Source organism: Mchenga conophoros, linkage group LG22, assembly GCF_057382185.1.
Source record: "Mchenga conophoros isolate Kocher_MC1m ecotype Shallow Benthic linkage group LG22, M_conophoros_male_GT1.1, whole genome shotgun sequence".
Taxonomy (NCBI): domain Eukaryota; kingdom Metazoa; phylum Chordata; class Actinopteri; order Cichliformes; family Cichlidae; genus Mchenga; species Mchenga conophoros.
The window spans coordinates 3,230,216-3,257,183 of record NC_140546.1 but is presented as its reverse complement, the minus strand read 5'-3'; the positions used below and the strand labels follow the sequence as shown (position 1 = coordinate 3,257,183).

Below are 26,968 nucleotides of genomic sequence, written 5' to 3'. Positions count from 1 at the left end.
CAGTGCTTTTGCTTCAGATCATCAAACAAGTTTTAATATTATACAAAAGTAACCCAAGCAAATGCAGTTTTCAAATGTTAATTTATTAATATAAAAAGTTATACAAAACCTAATAAACTGGCTGTGCCAACATTTGCAACAAGAGCTAAAATCAGCTGTTTTCAGTACCTGGCCATGAGTCTTTGGCCAAATGTTCTTTGCAAAATGATTTTAATTCAGTCAGCTTGTTTTAGAGTCATGCTGAAGTCCATCAAAAGCATTCTCAGAGGTTTGTGTTTTTAAGCCATGCAGGGGTGGACTTGCTGGTGTGTCACTATCATTGTGCTGCTGCATAACTTGAGCGCTCTTGAGCTTGAAAGACTTTCTGGAAGACAATAGAATTTATGATTCTATCAGTTACGGGAGTCATCCAGGTCCAGAAGCAGCCCCCGACCATCACATTACCGCCACCGTGTTTGACTGTTTATATGACCTTCTTTTTATGAAAAGCTGCCTTAGTTTAATGCCAGATGTAACAGTATTTGTATTTGTACCTTTCAAAAAGTTCAAGTTTTTAACTTTTGTCTTCAGTTTTCTCCGTCCATAGAATATTTTCCCACAACTTTTGTGGATCCTCGAGATGTTCGGAAATCCCAAAGTCTTTGAAATGTGTTTGTTTTTAGCTCAATAAATCAAATACGATAAGACACAACAAATATCTCAATAAGGTATAAAAACTAATCTGAAATCTAAATATAGTAAACTGAAATATATTTAATATACTTCTATAATGGTCTATTATATTAAGTCTGTGTTATATTTTATTTATGGATGTCTGTACTAGCAAACCATCCTCTGAAAGCAAAATAACGTCTACATTAAAACATGTAGCAAACAGGACACAGAAAAAAATGACGCTGTGTAATTTTATAGTTTGTAGAAATGTTACGTCAGCTGCCACGCCCACTGACGCGATACGTCGTAACAGCCTAGCAACTTCTTTGGTTTTTAAAAAAAAAAAAAAAAAAAGAAGTCAAGTGGCACTTTCACAGCACTGACAAACTGACATTTAGAGATGCCTTCACTGGTTTTGTGACAGCGGACAGCGCCGGGTCTGATGGGGGCGTGAAGTTTACCGGCTGCCGGCTGTAACCCGGAGAAGCAACAGGAGGTTGAGGTGGACGAACATGGCGGACAGATGCAGGCTTCCAGCTGCCAAGTAAACGTTGGGCAAAGCGAAACTGAAGACGAAGGACGGCTGCCGGGTGACTCGTCACGTATTTCAGCGTTACATGGATAGCTGGGTCCCAACAGGACTGTAAAAAGCCCTCCGCTAAAGCCGTATGGCGTCCACCCAAGCCCGGATAGGCCAGCAGGCCTTGGTGGTGCTGGATGTGGCTCTGCGAGTTCCATGTATTTTTATTATCGACGCCATTTTTAACTCTTACTACGACCCTGGCTCGGGCTGGGCCGGGGCGATGGGGAAGGTGTTTGTCAGAGTCATGGGTAAGTATTTTTAACATGAAGGAGCGCTTAAGTTTCCCTCAACAGCAACGAGCTAGCCGCGTTAGCCGTGACATTAGTCGGCTGTGTGGAGCTGTGTCACCTGTCAGACAGGCTAAAGCCGATTAAGCGACCAGCAATAACATTTACACAGGGCAGATCCATCTGACACGCTGCTTAACTGCTTCACCTCGACCCTAATTTACTCTGCTTTGGCGCCATCAGCTCGCAAGCTAGCTAGCTGGCTAACGTCAAGGTGTGTTGTCACAAGTGTGATTTGTGGTGTCACGGATGGCCTCAGAGGCACCTTGGACCCAGATGGGTCATATTCAGGTCCTTCTTCCTGACAAAGCTCGCTTCTTCTCCTCTAACTGTACCCAGAGAGCTGCTCTCTGGTCTGAACTCTGTACCTGTGACTTTATATCGACGTGTGTTGACCTGGTGTCCCACTTTATGCACATCATTTGTATGTCTTGGCACTTGTCATATTTTCGGACAGGGGAATTACATTCTGGACTAGTGCTGTGTAATAACCAGAGCTGCTACTAACAAAAATCTGTTTCACTTTTTATTTATTGATAGAATAAGTCTGTAGCCTGACTAACTTTGAGTTTCCTCTACACCCCGTAATTCATAACAGCTCCTCGTTTTCATCACTGTGACAGAGTAAAGCTTCTCTGTGTTGAGTCAACAAACAGGTTATGTACCTCAGTTTTCCAGTTTGCAGACCTTTGAGCAGCTCGGGCCATCTGAAAGTGTTAGCCAAGAGCTCTGGGTTTGGATGGACAGGAAGTGAGATTAGCTGTTGGGTTTGCTTCTGTACTCGTGTTTCTTTATGTTTAGTACAGGAACAGAGACTCCATAGTGCCAGATGTTTGAACAACTTTATATTAAAGCAGTAAGGCTCAGGTTGGTTGAGGTCCTCTACAGTATGTACGATCAGTTTATCATAGTGTTATCAAATGCACACGTAGCATTACGTGGACTGTGAAAGGCATTTCTTTGTTTGTTTTTGTTCTTATTTGTTTTTCTATTTATGTTATATTATGTATGTTGCTTGTTCATCCTTTGACTTATCAGGATTACTCAACTCTATGCTGATTATTTTGCTCCAAAATTCTTTAATGTGCAGCATCTGTTGTTTTCTCACAAAGATTGATCTAAATACTCACTATAATCAGACAAACTTGGAAGCTACAGTTAGCTGACATTTGTTCAGTTTGCAGTGAGAAATATTTGCCTTTCCTGTCTTTCTGACTGCTTCTCCGGTGTGTTCCAGGTGTCCTCATCTCCACTGTGGTGCTGCTGCTTTCTCAGAAAGCCTTGTTTAAGTTCTACACTCTATTCTTTGCTGTCCTCCTTGGCATGGCAGCAGTCCTCATAAACTACTACGCCACCTCCCACATGGACTTCTACAACGCCTACTACAAAGCAGCGTTGGGCTTCAGGTTGCTGCCTAGAAACGGGCCGACGCTGTGGCTGGGCATGGCCGCCGTCCAGCTCGTCTTTGGGATTGGCTATGTGTTCTTGCTTAACCTCCAGTCGGTGTTTGCTGCGCTGGTGGTCCTGGACATCATGATTCCTCTGTGGGGGCTGATGATTGAACTTCCTGCAGATGTCAGGCATCTGGTGGCAATGTTCTCGGGCCTGGTGCTGGCTCTCAGCACAGCCGTTTGCCTCGCCACGAGGCTCAAATGGTTCTACTATTCATGCCGGTACGTCTACCTGCTCGTACGGCACATGTACAGGATCTACGGACTCCAGCTGCTGCTGGAAGACACGTGGAAGAGGATCAGGTTCCCTGATGTGCTTCGAGTGTTCTGGCTGACCCGGGTAACAGCCCAGGCACTGATACTGGTTTACGTGGTGCAGGCGGTGGGGAGAGAGAGCGGAGATGCCACAGGTGGAGCTGCAGATGGGAGCTCTGATGCACAGGTAAATGCTTTTAGATAAAAAAAACTTCACTTCTAGGACATGTTTGCTATATGATGGTCACTTCATAAGCAAGGTAAGCTAACAAGATGTTAGCCACAGTGAATTGATATTTGGTTAATGACCTTATTCAGAGTCTTTGACATATCATAATGTTTACAAAAGTCATATATTTGTTTGGGGAAAGAAGTTTTCCTTTTGCAGCCCCAGGCGCCCCTGTTGGATTTCTGTAATTATATCTAAAAATTAGTTATATATAAATAATTATATCTAAAAATTAGTTCCTGTGTGTTTAAAAATATCTCTGAAAGCCACCTACATACCTACGTATGTAGGTGACCTCTACAGGTTTCCTGTGTTCTGTAGCCAAGTAAAGTCCAGCTGGCACATTAGCTCTTTGCAGTGTTTTACAGATATATTAATGCACGAATTTCAATGTGAAATATTCTTTTAATAATTTATAAACAGTGTCTGATGTCTGAAGAGCAGTTAAAAATGATGCACACTACATAACAAGTAGGGGTGCAACGATACACAAAATTCACGGTTCGGTTCGATACGTTGGTGTCACGGTTCAATATTTTTTCGATACAAAAACAATGTTCATGCCTTTTTTAATTTGTCATTTATTAAAATTATAAATATATGTTTTAACTCAAAAGTACAGTTTTTAAATTTAATGTTGCTGAAACAACAAAGTAATAAAAAAATTAATCTATCTGATGGAGAAATCACTCATCTTTGGAAAATAGAGTTTATTACAGAAAAATGGCTCTTTCCAAAATAAAAGCTATACTATACGCTTCTTCTGGGCTATATTCTCAGCAGCATATTAAACATATCAGGTCCCCATAAGGAGAATCATGTGCTAACGGCTGTCTAAATGACTCGGGTAAAGTTTGTAGCATGCGTGCTTGTTCTTTTTTTTTTTCTGCTTCCACTTGTCTTTGCACTAGGATGATGTCGGAGTAAATGTGCAGTCATATTCGTTGTGTTCCCACTAGTGCTGTCAGCGTTAATCTGAAAAGACATTAACGCCACAACACGGCAAATCTCCGTTAACGAGCTACTGCGGATTGCCCCGTGCGTGGGGCTGGACGACGTCAACACGTTCACGAGCTAACTGCGCTAACACACTAGTTCCCCCCCATGTAACTGAGCATTGCGTGGCACATCCAACATACTGTTTTACTTTAGTCCATGACGCGCTTACCTTCAAAGTCATGCTTCACATGAAAACCAAAATAGTTCCAAAGGCCAGATCTGAATGAGGGTGGGGGAGGTTCAATTTGCCATGTTGCAAGGAGAGCTTAACTTCTATCTTGCTTGTAGGGGTGGGCGATATAAACGATTTACGATAGAAACGATATAAATTTGGCCAACAATAGAGATTTTCACTATATCGCTCTATCGCGATAGCGCATGTTGATGATGTCATCAAGCTGCGCCTGTTTTGGTCGAAAGCATCGCAGCGGCTAAAACGATTATCATCTGCAAATTATTCCGGGCGACAGTCATAGCAAAAGGTTGAAGCACTTTTCAAATAAGGGGAAAGCCAAAAACTGCGCTTCCTCCACTTCTGTACCATTGATTCATTGATGCTGTATTCTATCACAGCTGCTCTGTTCCCATGTTGTTGCAGTATATTAATAACTAACCTTGTATTGTGGATGAATAATCTCAGTTGTTCCCCTGACTGATGTTTGGCCCGAGTATAGCATCCTGCTATGCGATTGCATTTGTCCCTGACCACCAGAATCCCTGAAGTTAACTTTTAATGAGTGGAAAAAAGTTGGCGTTCATCCTCCAGCTTCACTGTGCTAATGTTATGCTAACATAGCTGTTTCGCTAGCAATCACGTAGCACAACATGTTTAGGTGGAATCTAGCGAGCTAACGAGCTAACTTCCTGTTAACTTCTAACTCCGTTAAATGTAATAAATTTTGTTTTCATGGATGCATGGATGTTAAACTTAATTGTTACACCTGGTAAAGCAACAAAGCTGATGATTAAAGATGAAAGAATTTAGACAGTTTTTAACTCTCAGTATTCGTTTGACTTTGGGAGCTGAAGAGACGGAGTTTTGGACCCAGATTACCCCGCAAAGCTCCTGACTACGGCAGCCGTAATGCTCTGACAATCCATCAAGCAGTGCGGCTTACCAAAGTTGTACTAAAACATTTTTTAACAGATTTTTTAACAGAACAGTGCTTACTGTTCGAGGTCAGTACGCACAACCAGAATTCATACATAAGGCGCACTCTCGATTTTTGAGAAAATTAAAGGATTTTAAGTGTGCCTTATAGTGTGGAAAATACGTTATACAGAAGAAAAGAATATATCGTGATATATATTGTTACCGCACATGCATCAAATTATATCGCGATATGAATTTTAGGCCATATCGCCCAGCCCTACTAGCTTGCCCTGCGCTCAGTGAATCTGCGTTCGACTATTCCACCTAGGCTGCACTGTCGAGCGCAGATCCACTGACACAGACAGCATCGTCAGAAGAAAAGTTGATAAAATAAATTGAAAATTTTGTATTGTTCGATGCATATACATACCGAACCGAAAGCACTGTATCGAACGGTTCAATATCGATACGAGTATCGTTGCACCCCTAATAACAAGGTCATAATTCTTTAACAACCTCATTTCTACTGAAGCTGCTTCTTCATGTTCTGTGTTGCTGTTAATAATAAAGTCTCACCTAAAAAGACGGCAGAGTCTGAACTGAAGCTAAACGGGATTATGAGTAAAGGTGACGCATGTACCTGTGTGACTGCACCGTTTTCAGGGTTACCTGCTGAGCTGGGATGTGTTCTGGGATCTCACGAGTAACCTGATCATCTCCGGCTGCGACTCCACGCTCACTGTGCTGGGGATGAGTGCTGTTATCTCCTCTGTTGCACATTACCTGGGTCTCAGCATCCTGGCTTTCATAGGTATGACTGAGATTGTTAGTTGGAGTGGTAGCAGGTGTAAAAGCCTTCCTGATTTGCCCTTCACGTAATTGTTTGGATGCTCCTGGAGTTGAGCACTTTCTTAATTTGAACCTTCAGGTTCGACTGAGGAGGAGGACAAGCGGTTGGGCTTTGTGGCTCCTGTCCTGTTTTTCATCCTGGCTCTTCAGACTGGCCTCAGCAGCCTGGAACCTGAGGAACGTCTGGTACGTCTCGGATTCGTGCTTCCAATTTACACCGTCAAAGCAGCCGGCAAACTGTTTTTCTCTCATTTTTTTTGGTGTTTTAGCCCGGGGGTGGGCAACACCAGGCCTCGAGGACCGGTGTCCTGCAGGTTTTAGATCTCACCCTGGGTCAACATACCTGAATCACATGATTTGTTCGTTACCAAGCCTCTGGAGAACTTCAGGACATGTTGAGTAGAGCAGGGCGATATGGCCAAAAATATTTATCACGATATACATTTGAAAATTTGCGATAACGATATAACTGACGATATAATTGATGCGAGACAAAATACTCCACAACATTACTAGCGCAAAAAGACAACCTTCCATTAATTTTCACTTAAACAAGAAGCTGGTTTTTATGTACATTAAAGCTTTATAAAAATGTAACAGTGCAAATGCAAATTCCTTGCTGAAAGTTTAACCAAAAGGCATTTCCAGTAGAAATGGGCTGACATATCCTGAGCATAACCATGTATAATATCCACTGAAGTTAAAAAGAGGTGCTTTGCAACATTAAACTGTAGTGTGCAGTACGTATTTTTTGGACCATAAGGCACATTGAGCTAAACAAAGCAGTTAGATAAATCAAACTTTATTAAACTCATTCTTCTTGCTTCCTCCACTTCTGTAACATTGATTCATTGATGTTGAATTCTCTGGCAGCTGCTCTATTCCCATGTTGCTGCAGTATATTAATGACTAACCTCATATTGTGGATGGATTATCTCAGTTGTTCTCCTGACTGATGTTTGGTCCGTTTACAGCATCCTGCCATGCGATTGCATTTGTCTCTAACCATGAAGAACCTTCACGTTAACTTTTATAAGTGGAAAAGTGTTAGTGTTCGTCCTCCAGCTTCACTGTTTGTTATGCTAACATAGCTGTGTCGCTAGCGATCACGTAGCACATCATTATATACCAGCTAGCCCAACTTCAGTAACCCTACAAACGTCACTGCTGTTTAGTTTCCTGCCTTCATTTATGTTGGAAGTGATAGCAGAGCTGCACGTTTGATTTTTTTCAGAAATCTCTCAGTCAGAACATGCTATATCATGCTTAGGTAACTAGCGAAACTAGCGAGCTAACTTCCGCTAGCTTCCTGCTAACTTCTAACTCCGTTAAATGTAATAAATTTTGTTTTCATGGATGCCTGGAAGTTAAACTTTATAGTTACACCTGGTAAAGCAGCAATGCTGATCGTTTTATTAAAGATGAAAGAATTTAGACAGTTTTTAACTCTAAGTGATGCTGCAGTGTTCGTTTGACCTGAAGTGTACTGAGTTTAGGACCCAGATTACTCCCAGATTTAAGAGCATCTTAGTCCGACAAATACGACAATAACGACGGCCGCTTGCATGTTCTGCAAAAAAATGTGCTTTGTTGTGTATCTGACGGACAAACACCAAACCAGTTCCACATCACAGAAGTTGCACCATTTTTACAAACCAATTCTGGTTCATCTGTTTCACTCAACAATCATGTGCGTATGAAAACAAAGGCACTGCGCATGCGCGTTTTACTCATATTCTATCGCGATATTTCATTTTCCTATCGTTGCCTAACATTATACCGGTATTACCGTGAACGGTATAATATGGCCCAGCCCTAATGTTGAGGTCATTTAACCATTTGAATCAGCTGTGTCGGATCAAGGACGCATCTAAAACCTGCAGGATACCGGCCCCTGAGGCCTGGAGTTTCCCACCCCTGTTTTAACCTCTGTGTGAATTGTTATGTTGCCCTCTAAACTACCAAAACATGTTTAATGATTTATACTATAAATGACATTTGCACACAGTAGCAGAGTTCACTGTTCCTTTTGTAATCCTGTATTCCTGTGTTTATAACGTAATAACTTCGTACACGTAACTTAGTCTTGGTTTTGATCCACAGGTCCGCCTAAGCCGGAACATGTGCCTTCTGCTCACCGCCATCCTGCACTTCATTCACGGCATGACTGACCCCGTCCTCATGTCTCTCAGCGCTTCCCATGTCTCCTCTTTTCGGCGGCATTTCCCCGTCCTGCTGGTGTCCCTGGCGCTCTTTGTACTCCCCGTGGTGCTCAGCTACGCCCTCTGGCATCACTACGTCCTCAACACCTGGCTCTTTGCCGTCACGGCCTTCTGTGTTGAGCTCTGCCTCAAGGTGAGCGCAAACAATTTATCTTTGACTGGAATGGATGACGTCCAACGTCTCCCACCGTTTTCAGTCTGAGATTTTTGTGTGTTATGTTAGTCAAGAGATCAAGAGTAATCAAACTTGTGACTTAAATAATCAAATGTGTAACAATAATGACCTGATTGATGTGCATATAAGAGCATGATTTAGCCCTACAAAGGAGACAGTAAGGATTCTGTTGTCTGTTTGTCAGCGTGGGATTGAGTGGAGACTGATAGTATTCTGCTTATTGAGTTTATAGTCTGTGCCTACAGTTAATTAGTATTTATGTTCAATTACACTTATGGCTTCCAGCATTTATGAAAACAAGAAATAATCAGGATTAAATGATTACTTGTCTGGATTCCTTTTCACAGTTATGCTCTCGCTTTGTGTTTTGTGCTAAATCCAACGCACCACTTTTCCTTTGCAGCACGTCTCTAAAAACCCAAACTCACTCCTCGACAGGCGAGGGGAGAGCCGAGGTGAGGGCCAGGCTTTGTCAGCAACAACAGTAAAACTGAGTCAGAGAGGTGGACAAGGAACCACAGATACTGTTTGTAAATTCTTAAGTGTTGTGAGTTTGCATATAAAATGTTTCTACTGCTTAGAGACAAATGTAACTATAAGAACATGGAACCAGGCTCCTACATTCGATATTCTGGGCATGCTCACTTGACTAAAATTAGCCTGGGGACCCGCTGAGGAATGGCGAGTTTGTGGGTGTCGAATCGAAACTGTTCTGAAGGAGAGCGGCGACACATTTTTAGACTGTTTACTTCAAGCTTAGGGTCCAAAAACATTCCAGCTGTCACCAGAGGTCAGCTTCAGCTCCGTGTCACAGAGGATGTGTGGCTGTTGCATTTTTACGTTTGTGAATGTTCATTATTCAGGGAGTAAACTTTAAGGAACAACAATTTAAGTAGCGATGTACAAACTTCAACTAAAACATGAATTGTGAGTTCAGGCGATCAACAGCATGCAGGATATTTTTGTTCTTTCTCAAATTAACTTGGAGCATGCAGTGAAGCATGAACACACACACACACAGAGCAGAATTTAAAGGAGATTTTATCAAACTTCCCGTTGGCGTGCTCACTCCCTGTCAGGAGCTGAAACCGTTCACTCGTCTGCTTTGCTCTCTGCAGATTAAATTCAGCTCACGTTTCTGCTTCCTGCTCTCCAGGTGGTTGTGTCTTTGACCGTCTACGGCCTCTTCATGGCTGACGGATTCTCCAATGTCCTGTGGGAGAAGCTGGATGACTACGTCTACTACGTGCGCTCCACGGGCAACATCATCGAGTTCCTGTTCGGCGTCATCATGTTCGGAAATGGCGCCTACACCATGATGTTCGAGACGGGAAGCAAGATCCGCGCCTGCATGATGTGCCTGCACGCTTACTTTAACATCTACCTGCAGGCCAAGAACGGCTGGAAAACGTTCATCAACCGCCGCACTGCCGTCAAGAAGATCAACTCCCTGCCGGAGGTGCGCGGTGACCAGCTGAGGAACATCGAGGACGTGTGCGCCATCTGTTATCAGGAGTTCGCCACCTCAGCCCGCCTCACGCCCTGCCACCACTACTTCCATGCACTGTGCCTGAGGAAGTGGCTCTACATCCAGGACACGTGCCCCATGTGCCACCAGAAAGTTTACGTTGAGGAGGAGAGTAGAGACAGAGCCGCCTTTTCCAATAACAACGGGGGCTACGCTCCGCAGCAGGATGCCGCCGCTGCGGGCCCGCCGGCACCGGGGGATAACCAGCGAGGACAGCCGGCTGCAGAGATGCAGGCCAATGGAGTGGCAGTTGGCGCGCAGGCCGCAGGAGGAGCGGCGGCGCTGGACCACGATCTGCTGGAGGACAATGACAGCATAGAGTATGACGAAGACGAGTGGGGGACTCAGAACGGCAGCGCGCTGATAGAAGAAGACTATATCAATGATGACACAGACTCCACAGAGGACTGACGACAGAAGAGCTATAGATAAATAAACATCTATCTTTATTATATTTAAGTTAAGAAATGATAAAAGACATCTTAAGCATCTTAATTTGCTCTTGAAAAATGTCAGGGATGTCTTTCTTGTTAGTTTCTTTACGTTTTTGAGTTTTACTCTACAAGGGCTCGTGGAAAGAGTAACTGCTGCTCTTGTTGTGTGTGTGTGTGTGTGTGTGTGTGTGTGTGTGTGTGCGTGCGTGTGTGCATGTTGAAGCTGTATGACAGACCAAAAAACTCCCAACTACTCTGTTTATTCGACAGTATCTCCGGAGTATCGAGATCCTGATAGAAATCTTGCTATGTGGGCACAGCTGACTTTGCACAGTTTATTCCCTGATGCCAATCAGAACGTTTATAATACAAATAAACCTGAGACTATCTGCAGCAGCAGATTCTGCCTTGTTGGAGATGGTGGTAGAAGTGTTTTGTTCCAAATGGAGAAAAGACACAAAGCTGCACATTATTTTCTTTCTTTAGACTTTGTCACTTGTGAGCATAAAAACTTATCTGGTTTGAAATTTAGCTGAGCTCCTCCTTCGGGATCCTTGTTTTGTGCACCTCTAGAAAGCTTTCAGATTGTCTGTTTTTTGTTTTTCATTGCGATCTGGTCTCTCCTGTTCTGACCACTCTGGGTTGCCTGTTGCATTTCCTCCAGTTTGTCAAAACCATGACTTAAATTTCATTTTAAGGAAGGGAGGGGAGAGCTGAGCTGGAGGCTTTTAGATTTACCAGTCCATGATGCTACAACCCTCACCCTGTGGCCATGACCAAAACAGGAAGGTCAAGAATACACGTGCCTCTCTTACATTTGTAGTGGGTAGGCTGGCTGGGCTTAGCCTTATGTGTGATTCATGTATTCTGTTGGCAGCAGAAGCCGTCACAGATAGGAGGAAATGGCAGTGCTGAGCAGCCAGTCCCTGTCATTGTGAGCTGCGTTGATGCATTTCTAGGGAGGTGCATGTCAGGTTATGGCACAGGGTCTCAAAACCTTTTGCAGTTACAAATGAGATTAAATACAGATGCATGCGCTTCACTTAAGATAAGAAGCTCAGAGTAAAGCCGCTGCTCGTTCATCTCAGGCTGAGGCAGCTGAGGTGGTTCAGGCGTCTGGTCAGAATGCCTCCTGGACTCCTCCCTTCAGAGGTTTTTCAGACACGCCCAGGTACGAGGACCCATTACAGCAGACCTATAAACAGAATTGTAAAGTGTTTCTGGTGAGGAGGATGTCTGCTTAGCCGGCTCCTACCACAACCCTCCTTCAGATAACGGTTGGACTGATGTCATGGAAAAAGTTACAGGGAGGCAAATCTGGCTAGTAGGGTGGGCGGTGGATGATGACGTTTTAGTGAAGGTGGTTTGTGCCACGGACTCTCACGGCATTACAGGAGAGCTTTGCATAGACAGGTGGTTTGACCTTGGTGGACAAATCCACCACCAGCACCGATCAGTAGTCCAAAACAGTGAGGCTACTGGAGCTGATGTGCTGCTTCAGAGACCTCATCCACACTGATGATTCTTAGTGTGAAAGTTGTCCGTTTGAAAATGGAGTTTTCTCTCTGCACTAGTTAAAGGTTCGTGGTTAAAATAGAGAAACTGTAAAAGGTCTGAAAGTACAAACCATGCTGAGTGGATCAGAGGTGCACGGGGGGGCTTAAGTGGGGAGCCTGGTGAAATTTAAGTTATGGTGGGAGTCTCTGAACATAAATGCACTTAATATGCAGCCCTGGTGTGTGTGTGTGTGTGTGTGTGTGTGTGTGTGTGTGTGTGTGTGTGTGTGTGTGTGTGTGTGTGTGTGTGTGTGTAAAGGTGAGCGTGGTCGTGTGTGTGTGTGCCTGCCGACTTGTAATGTGATAAGATGGTGTCTTAATAATTTGGTTCATGTTCCCTCGTGGTGTGCTGCAGGGAAAGATGCTGGAGTGTTCATTAACGACAACTGAGGAGCGATTTCAACAGATTTTGAGCTCTAGTCATTCTGCTGGATTTGAGTTTTTAGAAAAGCTGTGAGCACAAACGGTCACGACTGATTCAGCTGTTTTTATTTGAATAGACGATGGATCCCCATCAAAGTTAGCATCTTTCACCTCGGTGACGTTAAATGTTTGATTAGTTTCCTGTGTGTTAAAATCTCCGACTTGCAGACTGATCACAGCTCAGGTTTGTGGTGAACTCGCTCAGCTTTTGTTTTTGTCCTTAAATGCAAACCGAGGATTTGTGAATGAAGCAGGAGAGCGAAGCAGTTCCCCATCAGCTCTGCACCGACCAGAGAAAACTGAGAGGTGTCTCTTTTTTTTTCTTTTTTTGTAAAGGTGACATCCTACTGTAATCACTGATATACCTCTGTCATTACTTACTACTGGTCTCTTGTGTGACCTTGCTTAGATTTGTGTACGTTATTGTACATTTAATGAAACAAACACGTGCACACGTTTCCCCTTGACGCTACTTTCTACATCATTCTTTTAAGAAATCAGTGTTGACGTTGGTTAAAAGCTTGTTTCAGACCTGGGAGCGGTTAATAAGAGTGTGAAGGTGTGGTGGAAAGCACATCTGAAGAGCTAGAGTCCAAAAATGTATTTGGTGAAATGATTGCCATGTTCAGTAACGGTCATAAAAATATAGGTGGTGCCAGTTGTTTTGCATTTCTTAAGGGAAAAATTTAAAAGAGTTGGATGGAATTTCTGTTCCCACACTGGTGGTTTTATCATTCACTAAATGCACATTTTCTTTCTAATCACTGGTACAGATTCCTTGTTGTGTCCGAGCTGCGAGGACGGCACTTTTTTAAAGGCTAAAACTGTGTTAGCAGCCACAGGCTGCAAGGCTGGAAGAAAGAAACTGGAAAAGATCCAGACGTGCAACCTCTGAAGGCAGTGTGCGATCATGTTGTTAAAAATTTGTTTAAAATAAGAAAATGTTTTTATTTTCCTGAGGTTTATACCTGCTGATCTAAAAATTTAAACTACTGGTCCAAAACGAAGCCCCGGCTGACTCGGCTCCCTCAGCGACTACAGAGATCTTTAATGTGAAACTGTATTAAAACTGGCTTTCAAGCACAACTCCACGAGTATTATGATGTGTAGACTTCCACAGCCCAAACGTTTTGAAGGCTTTGACTACAAACTTGTGCTCTGTGCTGTTTAAAAAAAAAAAAAAAAAAAAAGCTGCAAGGAATCCATTTAATTCTTGCTCGATAAGAGGATATGACATATGAGGAAGTGTTGGGTCTAATTTGATTGGAAAGCTGTGCTTTTTGTTTCAGTAATGAAGGACTTTGATTATTAGTTTGATTGTTCTGAAAGCTTTTTAAAAGGTGGAAGCTGTTCATTTTGCCTTTCGTTTTAAAAAAGAGATTTATGTAAATAAAATCATCTTTGATATTGCATCTGGACTCATGACGCCTTTAAGTGACTTCTTCATAAACACAGAGCATAATCTATTTTTTTTATTATTATTATTATTTTATTGAAAGAAGGACTTGTTACAATAAAGTGCATTGATATTATTTAGTCGGAAAAAAAAAAGACTTTTTCTTAGTCCTTTTGTTTTACATTCAGGTAACGAAAAGTGATCTCGAATTTTTAAAAAGAATGTCAACTTTTCCATTTTAAATATTTCAAAAACCACCTTTGACACTTCCTGGTTATTAATTTTTTGCTGGCTGCTAATAGCTCTTGTAAGAGCTTTGTGTCCCCTCCCCGGACCGAGCCAGCAACCAGGCCCAAGTACAAATTTACAAAATTAATATCAAATTTTATCTTAAAGACCTCACACAGAGTTTTATGAATTCCCAGCCAGTAATTATTTAAGTTAGGGCAGTCCCAAAAGATATGAGAATGATGTGCCTCTTCTGATCCACATCTTCTCCAGCATTCTGCTGTCCCATTTTTATATTTAGTTTGATGAGGGCTTTAGAAAAATCGAATAATGATTTCAGATCTTGCTGCAGATTCTCGATTGGATTTAGACACCAGACAGAACCCGGAGTCTTGCCTACGTTGCCTAATAGAGCATAACTTCATTAAATGAAGGACTGTAGAAGTTTAGGTGCAGACAAGTGTGCCCACATGCAGTTGAGTCATTGGACCACAAGGTGGTGCTGTTATACTATGTCCTGAAAACGTTTTTCTTGCACAAATCACGAGTGTGAGACCACGCAGGTTGGTGGGGTCACAACATGAACCACGAACGTTCCCACCAGTGGATAACGTTTTTGTTTCCACTCACTGAGCAGCCACCCCAAAAATTATTCTTGGCAGCGGTGGGATTCGAACCCACGCCCCCGAAGAGACTGGAGCCTTAATCCAGCGCCTTAGACCGCTCGGCCACGCTACCGATGTGCACACGCAAACACGAGCCCCATCTGAACTGACAGGCTGATGAACCGAAGTATTTATAGATGACTTTGAGGTGAGAAGGTGAGGAACTGGTTTCGTTTTATTATTGTTTCATATGCAATATACTAAGAAATCTGTTATATGACGCTGTATTATTTCTGATAAAGCTACGCGTCGTCATATAACTAAGTAAGATCACCTCCAGCAGCAACATGAAAGTTATTCATGGTTCAATAATTCTTCTACTTTCAGCTGCTTTAGGACATCATAGGTGGCCCTCCTCTTGTGGCCACCACCTCCAAACCCTGCATCATACACGTCTTACTGTCATCCTGTAAACATCCTCTCCAGGTCGTTTGCAAACATCTCAGTCCGCAGAGACTCCTGCCTGAATAGTTGACATTGTTCGTCCGTAAAGACTACCTTCACCTGTCCGCTTCCTCGATATTTTCGCTGATAACCAACTTAGAAACACTCCTGGCTGTTGCACACGTTTTAATATTACGACAAAAAAAAAGTTTTGACCGGATGCCATTATTTTATTTTGAAAGCCACCAGCGGAAGTGTGACTGCGGCTGTCTTGTTCGCCTTTTAGCTTGAACTTCATGTGCCAAACTCCTGACCACCGAGTCATAAAAGATCATGAGACTGCTGTCTCGGCAGACAGCGGGGAAAGAGGACATGTACGGCCGTTTGAAATCTGACCAAAGTTTTACAGAAACTGCTCTTAAAAGCACATTTTATCACCATTAAACACGAGCGAGCGACAAGGACCGACGGACGGCCAACTTCTCCCCGAGAGACGTGAAAGCGAAGCGAAGAAGGACCCTTCAGAGAAGTACTTTGTGTCTTAAAGACTGGAGGAGTCGCTCTTTTTGGCACCATGTTAAGGATTTGCCTGCAGAGAGCTTTCCGCCCGGCTCTCCGTAAGTTACCGAAGGCGGCGGGGACTGCGCGACACGCTCCGAGCTGCTGGATGGGAACACACGGGAGAAACGAGCCCCTGGAGCCTCTCAACTCCCCCACCAGAGCCAAAGAGTTTATTTACCGCCTTCACCCCAAGGAGAGGACGTGTTTACTACAGGAGCTGCAGATCTTCGAGTCCAAAGCACTCGCACAAGGTAAAGCAACGAGCAGCGTGGGTTAAACGTGGCACATTGAATGAGAGGTCACAGGTTGTCGGTGCAGGCGAGCCCACATTTCCCTCCTGCAGTGTAGACCAGCAATGATATACTTCTGTACCTCCCCAGGGTCAAACCCAGGTGTAGAACACTGTTGGGTGTTCGGTCAGGGGCCGATTGATTTCACGATGGGCGGGCTCTTCTATGTTTGAACGCTCCTGTTCATTGGGTGGAGTCTTTGACAGCTTACCCTTAAAGGCACACGCGGACTCACTGTTTCAATACAGTTGAATACACCAGGTGTTGCTAATTAGACGCCTAATTGACGTTTAAAGGCGTCATTAGAAAGAAAACAGTAGTAGTGACACCAGTTGGTCGCTGTGGGAAGTGCAGCAGTGTGCCAGCATCCATAGCTACTGAACCCTGCTGGGATTTGATGGTTTAAAGGTGGTTAAGACTTGAGACCGTTACATGTACACGTTGCATGTCATTGTGGCAGTTTGAATCTGTGACTGACATCATCAGGGTGTGACGAGACCTGCCAGCTCTGTCCCAGTCTGGGTCAACTGTTTGAGGCAGATAAAAACTGTCATTTCAGGTCTTCAGCTCCAGCCACTCAGTCATTTCTGACTGAAATACTGTAAACAGCCTCATTACCAGCCCCCTCTGTGAGCTCTGCAGTCAGCCTCGCTCATACTTCTCCATCCAGGATCTCAGCCAGGCTTTCTGCCTCTTCAGCACAAATGGCTTTACATATAAACAATGCGAGCTGCTGGTTGTCTTCCCTGTTTGTTTTGGTACAAAGACATGTTCTGTCTTTCAGTGTGTTGTCTGGTGCATTGGCTCAGTCACACAGCATATTTTCTTTGTCGCCTGCCAGACTGCAGGTTGCTGGAAATCTCCTCACTGGCTGGTCTGTCCAGGCTTTGTAGCCACCTTAAGCTTGAAGACGAGCTGGTTTGGGTGCTCGAGCCAGATGTTGACTGTGTTGATCCAGCACAGAAAGTGGGATTATATCCAAGTCTAAATTATAAGGAATAAAATCTTTTAAAGACTTTGTAGCCCTGATATTTAAATTTTAACAAAGCCCAATAACAGAGGTTTTTTGTGTGGTTTTATTTCTGTTTTCCGATGATATGAAAGTGTTTTCTATTTTATATTCTCCAGATTAAAAAAACGAACCACTGTAAAGCAATTTAAAGGCCCACATAAATGCTTAAATAATACCAATATTGATAATAATCCAGGGAAACTGGCAGAATCTTTAAAAGAAAAAAAGATGAACATTTTTTATGATGTCGCTCTTCAGCTGTCGTGTGTTTTGGATGTTTTCCCACCAATGCTGTGTGCAGAAAATGACTCGCATCTTTACAAGGACTCAGAAACGTGAAGCGCAGAGAATCAGACTTACATTCGATGGAGGATGTTACTGATCTCATTACCACACTTGGAGTAATAAGTTTAAAGGAAACTATAACATGAATATAATGTCTGTCACATCCTGTCTGCCTGTATTTTCTCTTCCTGCTGGAGAGTTGATCCCCTGCAGCTCCCGCCTGTATTAAGACTTAATGTACCTGAAGTCAAATTATTCCTCAGCAAACTGAGGACCGAAATAATAAAGTGAATTATGCTAACCTAAAACTCACTTTGATCCTTTGTATATAGCTCACACTCTTAACTTAAGTTCAAATTCCAAGCCAACTGCCTCAGAAGATCACAGCGGTGTTCAGAGTTCTCCTGTGGGTTTAACGAGACCTGTGATTGAAGGTTTGAGACATATGGGCAGGTTGTGCCATTAAATGCAAAACGCCTGCTAACTTGTGCAGCAGTCATTGTGATGGTTTGTTTACATGAATGGTGGGATGACGTGTCGTACGGTTCTGTGTAAGAAGGAAGCAGCAAAGTGCCTTTGCTTTAGTGCAGCCATGCAGATGCTTTCTGTCGCTTCACTCAGTCGGAAACTTTCCGACTGATCCCAAATGCTGTTCCCTCAGCATTTGGGATTTTTGTGTACATTTGGTTTGTATTGAGGTGCTTGGTTTATGTGTCTGCACTTCACTGGTTTTTAGTTTTGTGGGCGTGTCCTCCAGGGTTAAAGGCAGTTGCATTCACCTGGAGATGAGCGTGCAGGTGGGGTGAGGGTTAAACGCTGTCTCTTTCAGAGTTTTTGTTTGTGTGGTAGCCCAGAAGTGCACGTGATAGCGTTCTGCGTGTCATCAGTGTCTCCACGCTTCGCCCACTGTGCTTCCCCACTCATGAGTGAGGAGTGAGGACACGTTCAGGATTTGTCAGGTGATGCTGGGTAGGGCTGTTCATATAACGATATATATCGGATGACGATATAAAAACGTCTATCGTTTCATTTTACGCTATCGTTTGTTTCGTGGTGTCGCAAAATAAACTGTTTACGGCAATATTTTTGTATCGTTTTGATGGTCACTGTAGTGGCTATATTCATTTCTTAAAGTTCTCTCTTTCTCTTATATTTAATATAACCACACTACAGACGGACAAGCGCCTGTTTTTATGCGTTGTCCGCTTGTTTATGTTCCACATAAACCTTTCACAATAAAGCTCAAGATCCTGTTGAAACTTTTCAAAATAAACTGAATCACGTGAAAGAGTATGCAGAGTATTTACGGATGAGAAGCCAAACAGAGCCGTCAGGTGCTAAAAAATAAACCTTAGACTCAAACGTTAGAACAGGCTTTTCCCCGCAGCACGCCGTGTAATAAATACAAAGCCTTTTACTGAGTAGTTACTGGCAAGTGAACGCCTTACTCATAAGCTTACTGTGTGTGTGTGTGTGTGTGTGTGTGTGTGTGTGTGTGTGTGTGTGTGTGTGTGTGTGTGTTGACGTGTCTTCCAGTGTCAGGTTGTACATTTGTTGGGTGTGGACAGCTGGGCGTGCGTGCACATGTGTGTTGTTCTGTGTTTGACTCACGGGGTATTTACTGTTTGCTTGAAAGCAAATAAAGCGTCTCCATGTGAATGAAACCAAAACCACGGTGACTCATCGGAGCACCAAAATAGTCAAATCAGCTGCCCAGTCAGGAAATGTGAGTAATCCCCTCGAGTGTCTGGAAGCACTCTGTAGAAGCCACGGGAGATGCAAATATGGCATCCACTGACCAATACGCCGGACCTGCAGCACCCAGGGTGTGCTCAGTGTGTGGTTAGTGCCTCAAATACCTCGTGGTGCATTTACAGCCTTCCTGCAGTCAACAGTACCTGTTCTCCCTCATTCTTATTCACAGTCAGATGATGCTGAAATGGTGAAATCCCGACACACTGAGAAGTAAGGCTGGGTCATATCATACCGTTCATGGTAATACTAGTATAATGTTGGGAAACAATAAGAAAATGCTGGAGCCGAACAAAAACTCCCTGATAACGACTGTGTGATGACTATTCTTCCCATCCCATGCAAGGCCACCTGGGTTGGCTGGAAGACTGTTTACTTAGGCTGATAGGGCGAAGGACACTGTCTCAGCTGAACTATGGACACGCACACATACACTTACACTGATAAGCACTCACACATCCCCCCTCCCCTTCCAACGCCTTCGATGCTTGTTGCCTCCTGGGAACACGAGGCTGGTCTGAGCCCGCGCTGGAGAGTCGGCGCAGTGGCAGGATGGCTGCTGTGTTGCCTGGGATTACTCCTTTTCCCTACCCAACCCTGTTGCTGGTCACGTGCTCCATAATGTTGTGCTGTGGACATTTATGTGCTTTCTGTGCAGAGGAGTTTTTTTGTTTCCTGTTCTCGCCCAGCATGAGTAGAGGTCTCTTTTTTTCCTCTTGTACTTTCCCATTGTAGTGTCCATTTCAGTGGTTTTCTGTAATGCAACCGTTCTCTGACTTGTATCCCCATGTGATGTCTGTGTTGTGTGTGTAAGGTCGGGGGCGGGTTCATTTCACTGCAGTTTACTGCATGTGGCGAATAAAAGTTGATGATGATGATGATGATGAAATATCGCGATCAAATATGGGTAAAACGCGCATGTGCAGTGCCTTTGTTTACATATGCACATGGCGGTGACAGAGAATGAGAAGAGTGAAAGCGGATCGTTGAATGAAACAGATGAACCAGAACTGGTTTGTAAAAATGCTGCAACTTCATTGCTGTGGAACTGGTTTAGCTTTCGTCCGTCAGATACACAACAAAGCACTATATTTGGTAGAGCATGCTAGCGGGCCGTCGTTATCACCGTATTTTTTGGAAAATACAGCACATTTAAAATCTTATATATCTTATAATCCCGTGTGCCTTATGTATGAATTCTGGTTGTGTTTACTGACCTTAAAACGATTTTATGTACACGGCGCTCGAAAATCTGTCAAATGTTTCAGTATGACTTTGCTAAGCTACGAAGCCGCACCGCCTAATGGATTGTCGGAGCATTACGGCTATCGTAGGCAGGAGCCTCGCGGAGTGATACGTACTGTGCTTCAACATAATATTACCGTATTGTAGGGGTGGGGGAAAAAATCGATTCTGTGTAGTATCGTGATATTTTGTTTGCTAATAATGTATCGATACAGGGACAGCAGAAATCGATATTTTGTTACAAAAAAGGTTTTTGTGCTCTGACTTCAGAGCATGTTGATCCTTTTTCTGAGCAAGAATCCTGACATTCCTTCACTGTCCAAATGTGTTTAACTTTTTTTTTGGCAGCAATAAACATGACAGTTTACTTATTTTAATTTAAGACATGTTTTATTTTAATTAAGTTTAAAACTTTTCTATTTAATGTAAAATTACATTTTGTTTTATTTTACTTTCAAATTCTTCAGTTGCTGAAGGGGCTGCATAGTTTTCATAAATTGCATAGTTCAGAATAGCTATAATTGTACCAGATGGTTGCATTCAGTTAAGTTGGACTAGACTGTAATACAAACCGTTCAGTTTGTCAACAATAAAACTGAAATGAGAGAAAGACTGAGTGTGAGACTTTGATATTAGATAAAACAAATATTGATAAAGTTTACCTTTATGTACAGAATCTGAATATCACAAAATATTTTAAAAAAATTGCAATAATATCGTATCGTGCGTTAAGTATTGTGATGATATCGTATCGTGGGATGTATGGTGATTCCCACCTCTACTGTATTGTGTGTGTATAACCTCTTTTTAAGTTTTGTGGATATTAAACATGGTTATGCTGAGGATATGTCGGCCAGTTTCCACTGGAAATGCCTTTTGGTTAAACTGTCAGCGAGGAATTTGCATTTGCACTGTTAAATTTTTATATAACTTTAATGCACATAAACAGCTGCTTGTTTAAGGGAAAATACATTGATGTTTTGTTTTTGCACTAATAAAGTTGAGGAGTTGTAAAGTATTTTGTCTAGTGTCAATTATATCGTCAGTTATATGTATATCATGATAAATATTTTTGGTCATATCGCCCTGCTCTACTGAGAAGACATTAAAGGAAACGGCGACGGCTTCAGACCAGCTCCCCGTCACTTTGTTGTGCAGCATGTTGCTCATTAGTCGTGTGCACCGAGGCTGCTGTGTGGGATGATGCGCTGATTTCCTTTTTCAGGAAACTGATTTCTTTTTCTGACTGTTAGTTTTTATTTGCCCACCACTGAACATGATTTTTTCCGATTTAGGAGAGAGAGACTGCTGTATCAGGTGTTTTATGCAGGCGTGTGTCTTCTTCCCGCGTTGCACGGGTGTGGAGAGCTTCGAAAAATTGCCAGACAATATTTGTTAGCTAAAAATCTCTCACTGATGTCAACAGGTTTCCTATTACAGAAACGCTGAACAGCAGCATGAGAAGTTAACAAATGTGTGGGCGTTAATTTGAGGGTTTCTGCTGAGCAATTTTAAACTCCTCTTGCTCTTTGGGCTGCACCAGTCTGGATGTGATCTGGTCTGACTGCCAGTATCTAAAGCAGGGGTGGGGAACTCCAGGTCCAAGGGCCGGGGTCCTGCAGGTTTTAGATCTCACCCTGGGTCAACATACATGAATCAAATGATTAGTTCGCTACCAGGCCTCATGTTGAGGAGGTAATTTAGCCATTTAAATCAGCTGTGTTGGATTAGGACACATCTAAGACCTGCAGGGCACCGGGCCTCGAGGCCTGGAGTTCCCCCACCCCTGATTTAAAGGTGGATGGGTGGATGGAGGTATCGCACACTGCACAGCTTCTCTCTTTCAGCAATGCTTTGGCTCCTCTCTCACTCTGACTCGTTCACTTTCACTCATCATCTTCAGTCAGAGAAACTTTAAACGGGGTAGAAGCCGCAAGGACGATGGTTCAGTTCAGGGAGGATTTTATTAAATTTAGAGGAACCTTACGTGTTACCATCAGCTTGGTTGATATTATTTATCTTAAGCTGTCTGCCCTCGGCTTCACTCCATGTTTGAGGGCATGTATCACAAAGGAGGAACTAGTGTGACTATAAATAACCACAGGATGCAGCAACCCAGTGACTCAGTAATGAAATGACAGGCTTAATAAATTAGGACCAATGAGGCCGTGACACAGTCTGTCTACAGCTGATGAGAATGATTTCTCCTCCAGTGTTGGTTCGATTTTAGTCAAACTTGCACACAGTGGACTTTAACCCTCTGCAGCCGACCAATGAGAAGAAAACTTCACACATTACAGTTTTATAACCTGTGAACTGTAATGGACTGTGAGGAGGGGTGGGTGATTTCAGCCTCAGAATTATATCAGTGTTTTAGGAACATTTCGATGAAGATTATTTATGATGATATAGGAAAAAAATACAAAACCAGTTTACAGGCAGCAGCATTTTGAGTGTTAGTGAATGAATGATGTGTTCCTGTTTTTAAAAATCAGCTGTTGTCACTGATGACACACTACCGAACTCCAAATGTGAATCTATTGAAACACAGTGCCAGCAGCAGCGTTGTAGTGCAGTATATCCAGTACATGCAAGTACAGCAGCAGCTGGGTGGGAAATGTAAGCAACAGTCTAAAATAACAGTCTAACAATAGGTAACTTAACCTTAAATATCTTTTAGATCAGTACAATATTCTCACGTGCTGTTTTTCCCACCACACGTCACTGATTTCCACCCACTGTTTGCTTTTTCTGTCACACGGAGCCCAAATAGTGCAGTTTGGTTTTGTCACCAGCTGCTTGCACCTTCATAGCCTCGTTGTGTTCACAGATGTGTTTTTGCCACTTTGTTGCTTCCACCTTCACAGTCTTCTGTGTTTGTTGAAGTAACATCAGAGGCTGATGCGCAGCTCTCGCTCTCAGACATGGTTGGCTTTGTTTCGTTGTTGTGCACCAGGAAACGTAAACAAGTGGAGTTACTATAGCAACGGCAGTGCGATATGACACTTTTATATTACGTAAAGATGCGCCACAGCCAGGACTGTGGGCTGGATGAGCTACTGCATTACTGATGTTTGGGTGTATTTAACCAGGAAGTTATTCCTCAGAATTACTGAAGTTTTCTTTTATGAGGATTTTTTTAACAGAATAGAAACAATCATAGGAGCCAACATTTCATACAGGGTACACTAATATACTGACTGAACACTGATAAGTGGTCGCTTGCTTTAGGTTGAATAACAGGATCTGATTGGAGTCCATTTCTGTCCACTAACTGCAGATTGTTGTAGGTTAGCTCATTCTAGCTCGAAATGTTTATTAAAAACATAGAAAAAGAAGAAGAGAACAGCACCATGAACTCTGGTGAACAGGGTTGTGTGGTGAGTTCTCACTGAAATAGGCTGTAAAGGTGAAGCGAACGCTCTGGTGTGTCTCTGTCTTCCTGTCTCGCCATCTCGTCACCAACAGCTCAGCATTAATAGTAAATTACATTTAATCACCCCCCCTCGTGTTAGTTGTGAGTGATACATGCAGTTTATACAGAGCTGCTTGTTATGGGTAGTATATTAATATTAATGTTTATGAATTTATTTCAAAACCTGGTTTGCTGTGAAAGCAATGCCTGACTCCCCCGTCATCTGTTCAGCTGCTGCTTAGGTTTTCATATCATTTCATGTTCAATAACGTATAAACCGGTACCATTATTTCTATACTGGTCTGGTATTTACACACAAGTACTGGTCGGATTCGTGTAGGGGGAGTGGACGTGAGTTCTAATTCTTTAACTATTTTTTTCTTTGTTTAAGCACCCAGAAAGTTTTAAAGGTCACTATTTAAATGTCTTTTTGTCCCATTAGATGAGTGAATGTCAGCCTCGCAGCAGAGCGCTTTGAGCGCCTCTTGGGAGAGTTTGACCCAAACAGTTAATCTCCTTTCAGAATTAGAAGGATCACCACAGTTCAGCTTCGTAGAAGCTCCTTTCTTCATAGACTTACTTGATGCTTAAACTGCTATTGAACTTCTTTGTAAGTGCAGTGCTTTCTTTTCAGTTGTAAAAGTAGAAGCAAGCAATCCTGTTATTGTTGCTCTTCCCACTGTTTCTACCAGAAAAGCCTTAAATATGAAAGTGTTCTGAGTTTCTTACAACAAATGGAAAAAGTTGCAGTAAAAGTAAGTTAGTAAAAGTATGTCAGGTTTCAGATGACTGGCTAATGTGTTTTTTCAGTGTGATGGTGTAGTCGGGCACCGAAGCAGCACCTCTTTCTTCTGCACCATCTTCCATATTAATTAGACGGCCGGTTTGGCCCCGAACGTCTTCTAATAAGCAACTGTCTGCAGCTCAGACCCCCACCCGTCCCCCCGCGCCCATTACTTTTCCAGCTAATGAGCTAAATGCCATCGAGGAACAGCGAGAAACTCTGAAAGATTTTCTCTGAGCTCGTCTCCAGGCTTGTTAACACATTACATCTTCTTGTAGGGAACCCTGTTAATGCAGGAGGCGCGCTGTGAGTGTAATCTGATGGTTTGCAGATTGTTGGCTTGTCACAAAGGTTTTGAGTTGTCATAAACCAGGGTAGATTCACATCTGTATTTCATGTTGTGCTGTGGCATCATGGGCTCCTGCTGTTATCGTAAATCCTTGCACTTCATATCCATCAGTTAGTGCTAGTGTGTTTTCCCACATTGGGTGAAGTCCTTGTTTTTCCAAGCCAACAAAGACTCATATTCAGGTGCAACCAACCTGTGGTGTACACTGCAGCCCAACGACATAAGTCCCAGAGGCACGGACCACCATCCGAACTGGACGAGACCTGGTGCACTAACCCTCCGTCTGCAAGGCTACAAACCACGAGCTCGCTCTGCTGTTTCAGGAAGCTACAACACAGACGGGCCTCAAAGATGCAAAGTTGAAGCCATGTAAACACCGACTGCAGTTTAAACTGTAACAACTAGTGATGAGGAACCCACTCGAGAGGGGGGAAAAGGAACATTGAGTACCTAAACCTAAAATGATGATCTCAGTTATGTAAATGCCAAACTTGAATCTTCAGGATCCTTGGGTGCGTAAAGGTAACGTTACTGCTACATTACTACGGGTGTTTCCACACTGTCGGCCTGTTTAGTTTGTTTAGTGTTGACCTCTGGTTCATTAGGTGCGGTTGTAATGACTGACTGTGTAATCACAGTCTGCTTCGGACCAAAACAACCGCACGGAGACCGTCTCCTCCAAATCCATCGAAAAAGCAGTCCAGCTGAACCAGAGGTCATTTTTCGACAGCCTTGGGTCCTGAAGCCTCGAGCTGAAAGCAGTGAGTTGTTGTGAGTTGTGGAATTGCATACATCCCACTGGGACTATTATTGTGTAGCAGACTCTCTGACCACTCGGTCGCTCCAAAACAAACAGTGACACGTGCAATAACGTCGGACTGGCAGCCAGTAGCAGTTCCCATCCAGGAGCCAAAGAAATAAATTGAAGTTATGCTGCAAACTCAATTTGCACCATTAAATATGTCGTCACACTTAATAAGGACATTTAGAGATTTTCAAGCAGCAACAGATTGTGACTAATGATGCTCTTGTAACTCAGTTTGTTTTTGGTGAACTAAATTAGATACTGATGCTTTCTGAGGACATCATGTGGTACCAGTCTGATAGAAATGTGGGCTTAGAGTGCTGTTATGTGACACAAGTCACATATAATATGATACATGCAAAGACGTGTTTTCACACTTTTCATTACTTTAGTTTAACATAAAAACGAAGCTGTTAGGAAACCATGAATAATGAGGCATAAATTAGCAATGTGGATGTGCTGCTGCTGCTAAGCTGTAATTAAACTCTCCGTTACTGATGGAAATTATCACTCGCAGCAAGATTTCTTTTAAAGCCACATTTAAAAAGCCCACTTTGAACCCGACTGACTCATGGTATTTTAAAATGAGGAAAATATTGAGCTGTTTTGTGCAGTACCGAGGATGAGACTGTCATTACATTTCACCTGCTCTTCAAAGCGTGGGAAGCAGCGTCACTCATAGATTTGTTTTCCCGTAATGGTGAGCGGCTGCTCAAAAGGAGGCATGCTGATCCAGACGGTATATGCTGTTCTTCTGCAAAGGGCCGTTAAATAACAGAGTGCTATGATCAGCTGCGTGGCCGATCATTCTCTGCTGCTGCTGGTTATTGTTCTGCTCTGCAGGACATGAAGCAGAACCTGCATCTGCTACAGGTGATGGTTGGAGAGCAACTCCAGCTCACGGCAGAGGAGGACAGCAGCGGTCCATCACAGTGGAGCAGCAGTGAGACAAGAGACGCAACTAAACTGTGACTTGGACTTTGACAATGAAAGTCAGGTGTCCACTCATATATTGACTGTGAATGACATCATGCTCTTCAAAATATGGGGAAAAAGCTA

The 26,968-nt window shown here is 43.1% G+C and overlaps 2 protein-coding genes and 1 non-coding gene across 3 annotated transcripts in view; 2 read left to right on the top strand and 1 right to left on the bottom strand.

Annotated features, from left to right (window-relative positions):
• Positions 1 to 40: 40 nt before the first annotated feature.
• LOC146548537 (E3 ubiquitin-protein ligase RNF139-like) lies at positions 41 to 14,156 on the top strand. Its single transcript, XM_085262700.1, has 6 exons — positions 41 to 1,485; positions 2,762 to 3,417; positions 6,215 to 6,362; positions 6,480 to 6,586; positions 8,504 to 8,755; positions 9,954 to 14,156. Exons 1-6 carry the CDS (start codon positions 1,323 to 1,325, stop codon positions 10,734 to 10,736), a joined length of 2,109 nt encoding a protein of 702 aa, XP_085118826.1. The 5' UTR covers positions 41 to 1,322; the 3' UTR covers positions 10,737 to 14,156.
• An 862-nt stretch (positions 14,157 to 15,018) lies between these two features.
• On the bottom strand, positions 15,019 to 15,100 carry trnal-aag (transfer RNA leucine (anticodon AAG)). Its single transcript has one exon. It is a non-coding gene; the product is annotated as a tRNA-Leu (tRNA).
• Positions 15,101 to 15,488: 388 nt separating this feature from the next.
• The window catches only part of tmem65 (transmembrane protein 65), a 43,572-nt gene continuing 32,092 nt past the window's right edge, over positions 15,489 to 26,968 (top strand). The window contains exon 1 of the mRNA XM_085262707.1: positions 15,489 to 16,223. Within this exon, the coding sequence (XP_085118833.1) occupies positions 15,986 to 16,223 (238 nt within the window). The 5' untranslated portion in view covers positions 15,489 to 15,985. The remainder of the gene's footprint in view (positions 16,224 to 26,968) is intronic.

Bases quoted from the DNA above. Each gene is read 5' to 3' on its own strand.
- LOC146548537 (XM_085262700.1), top strand. From the start codon at position 1,323: ATGGCGTCCACCCAAGCCCGGATAGGCCAGCAGGCCTTGGTGGTGCTG. The intron at 3,418-6,214 runs GTAAATGCTTTT...CACCGTTTTCAG, and splicing joins ATGGGAGCTCTGATGCACAG to GGTTACCTGCTGAGCTGGGA. The intron at 6,363-6,479 runs GTATGACTGAGA...TTGAACCTTCAG, and splicing joins CAGCATCCTGGCTTTCATAG to GTTCGACTGAGGAGGAGGAC.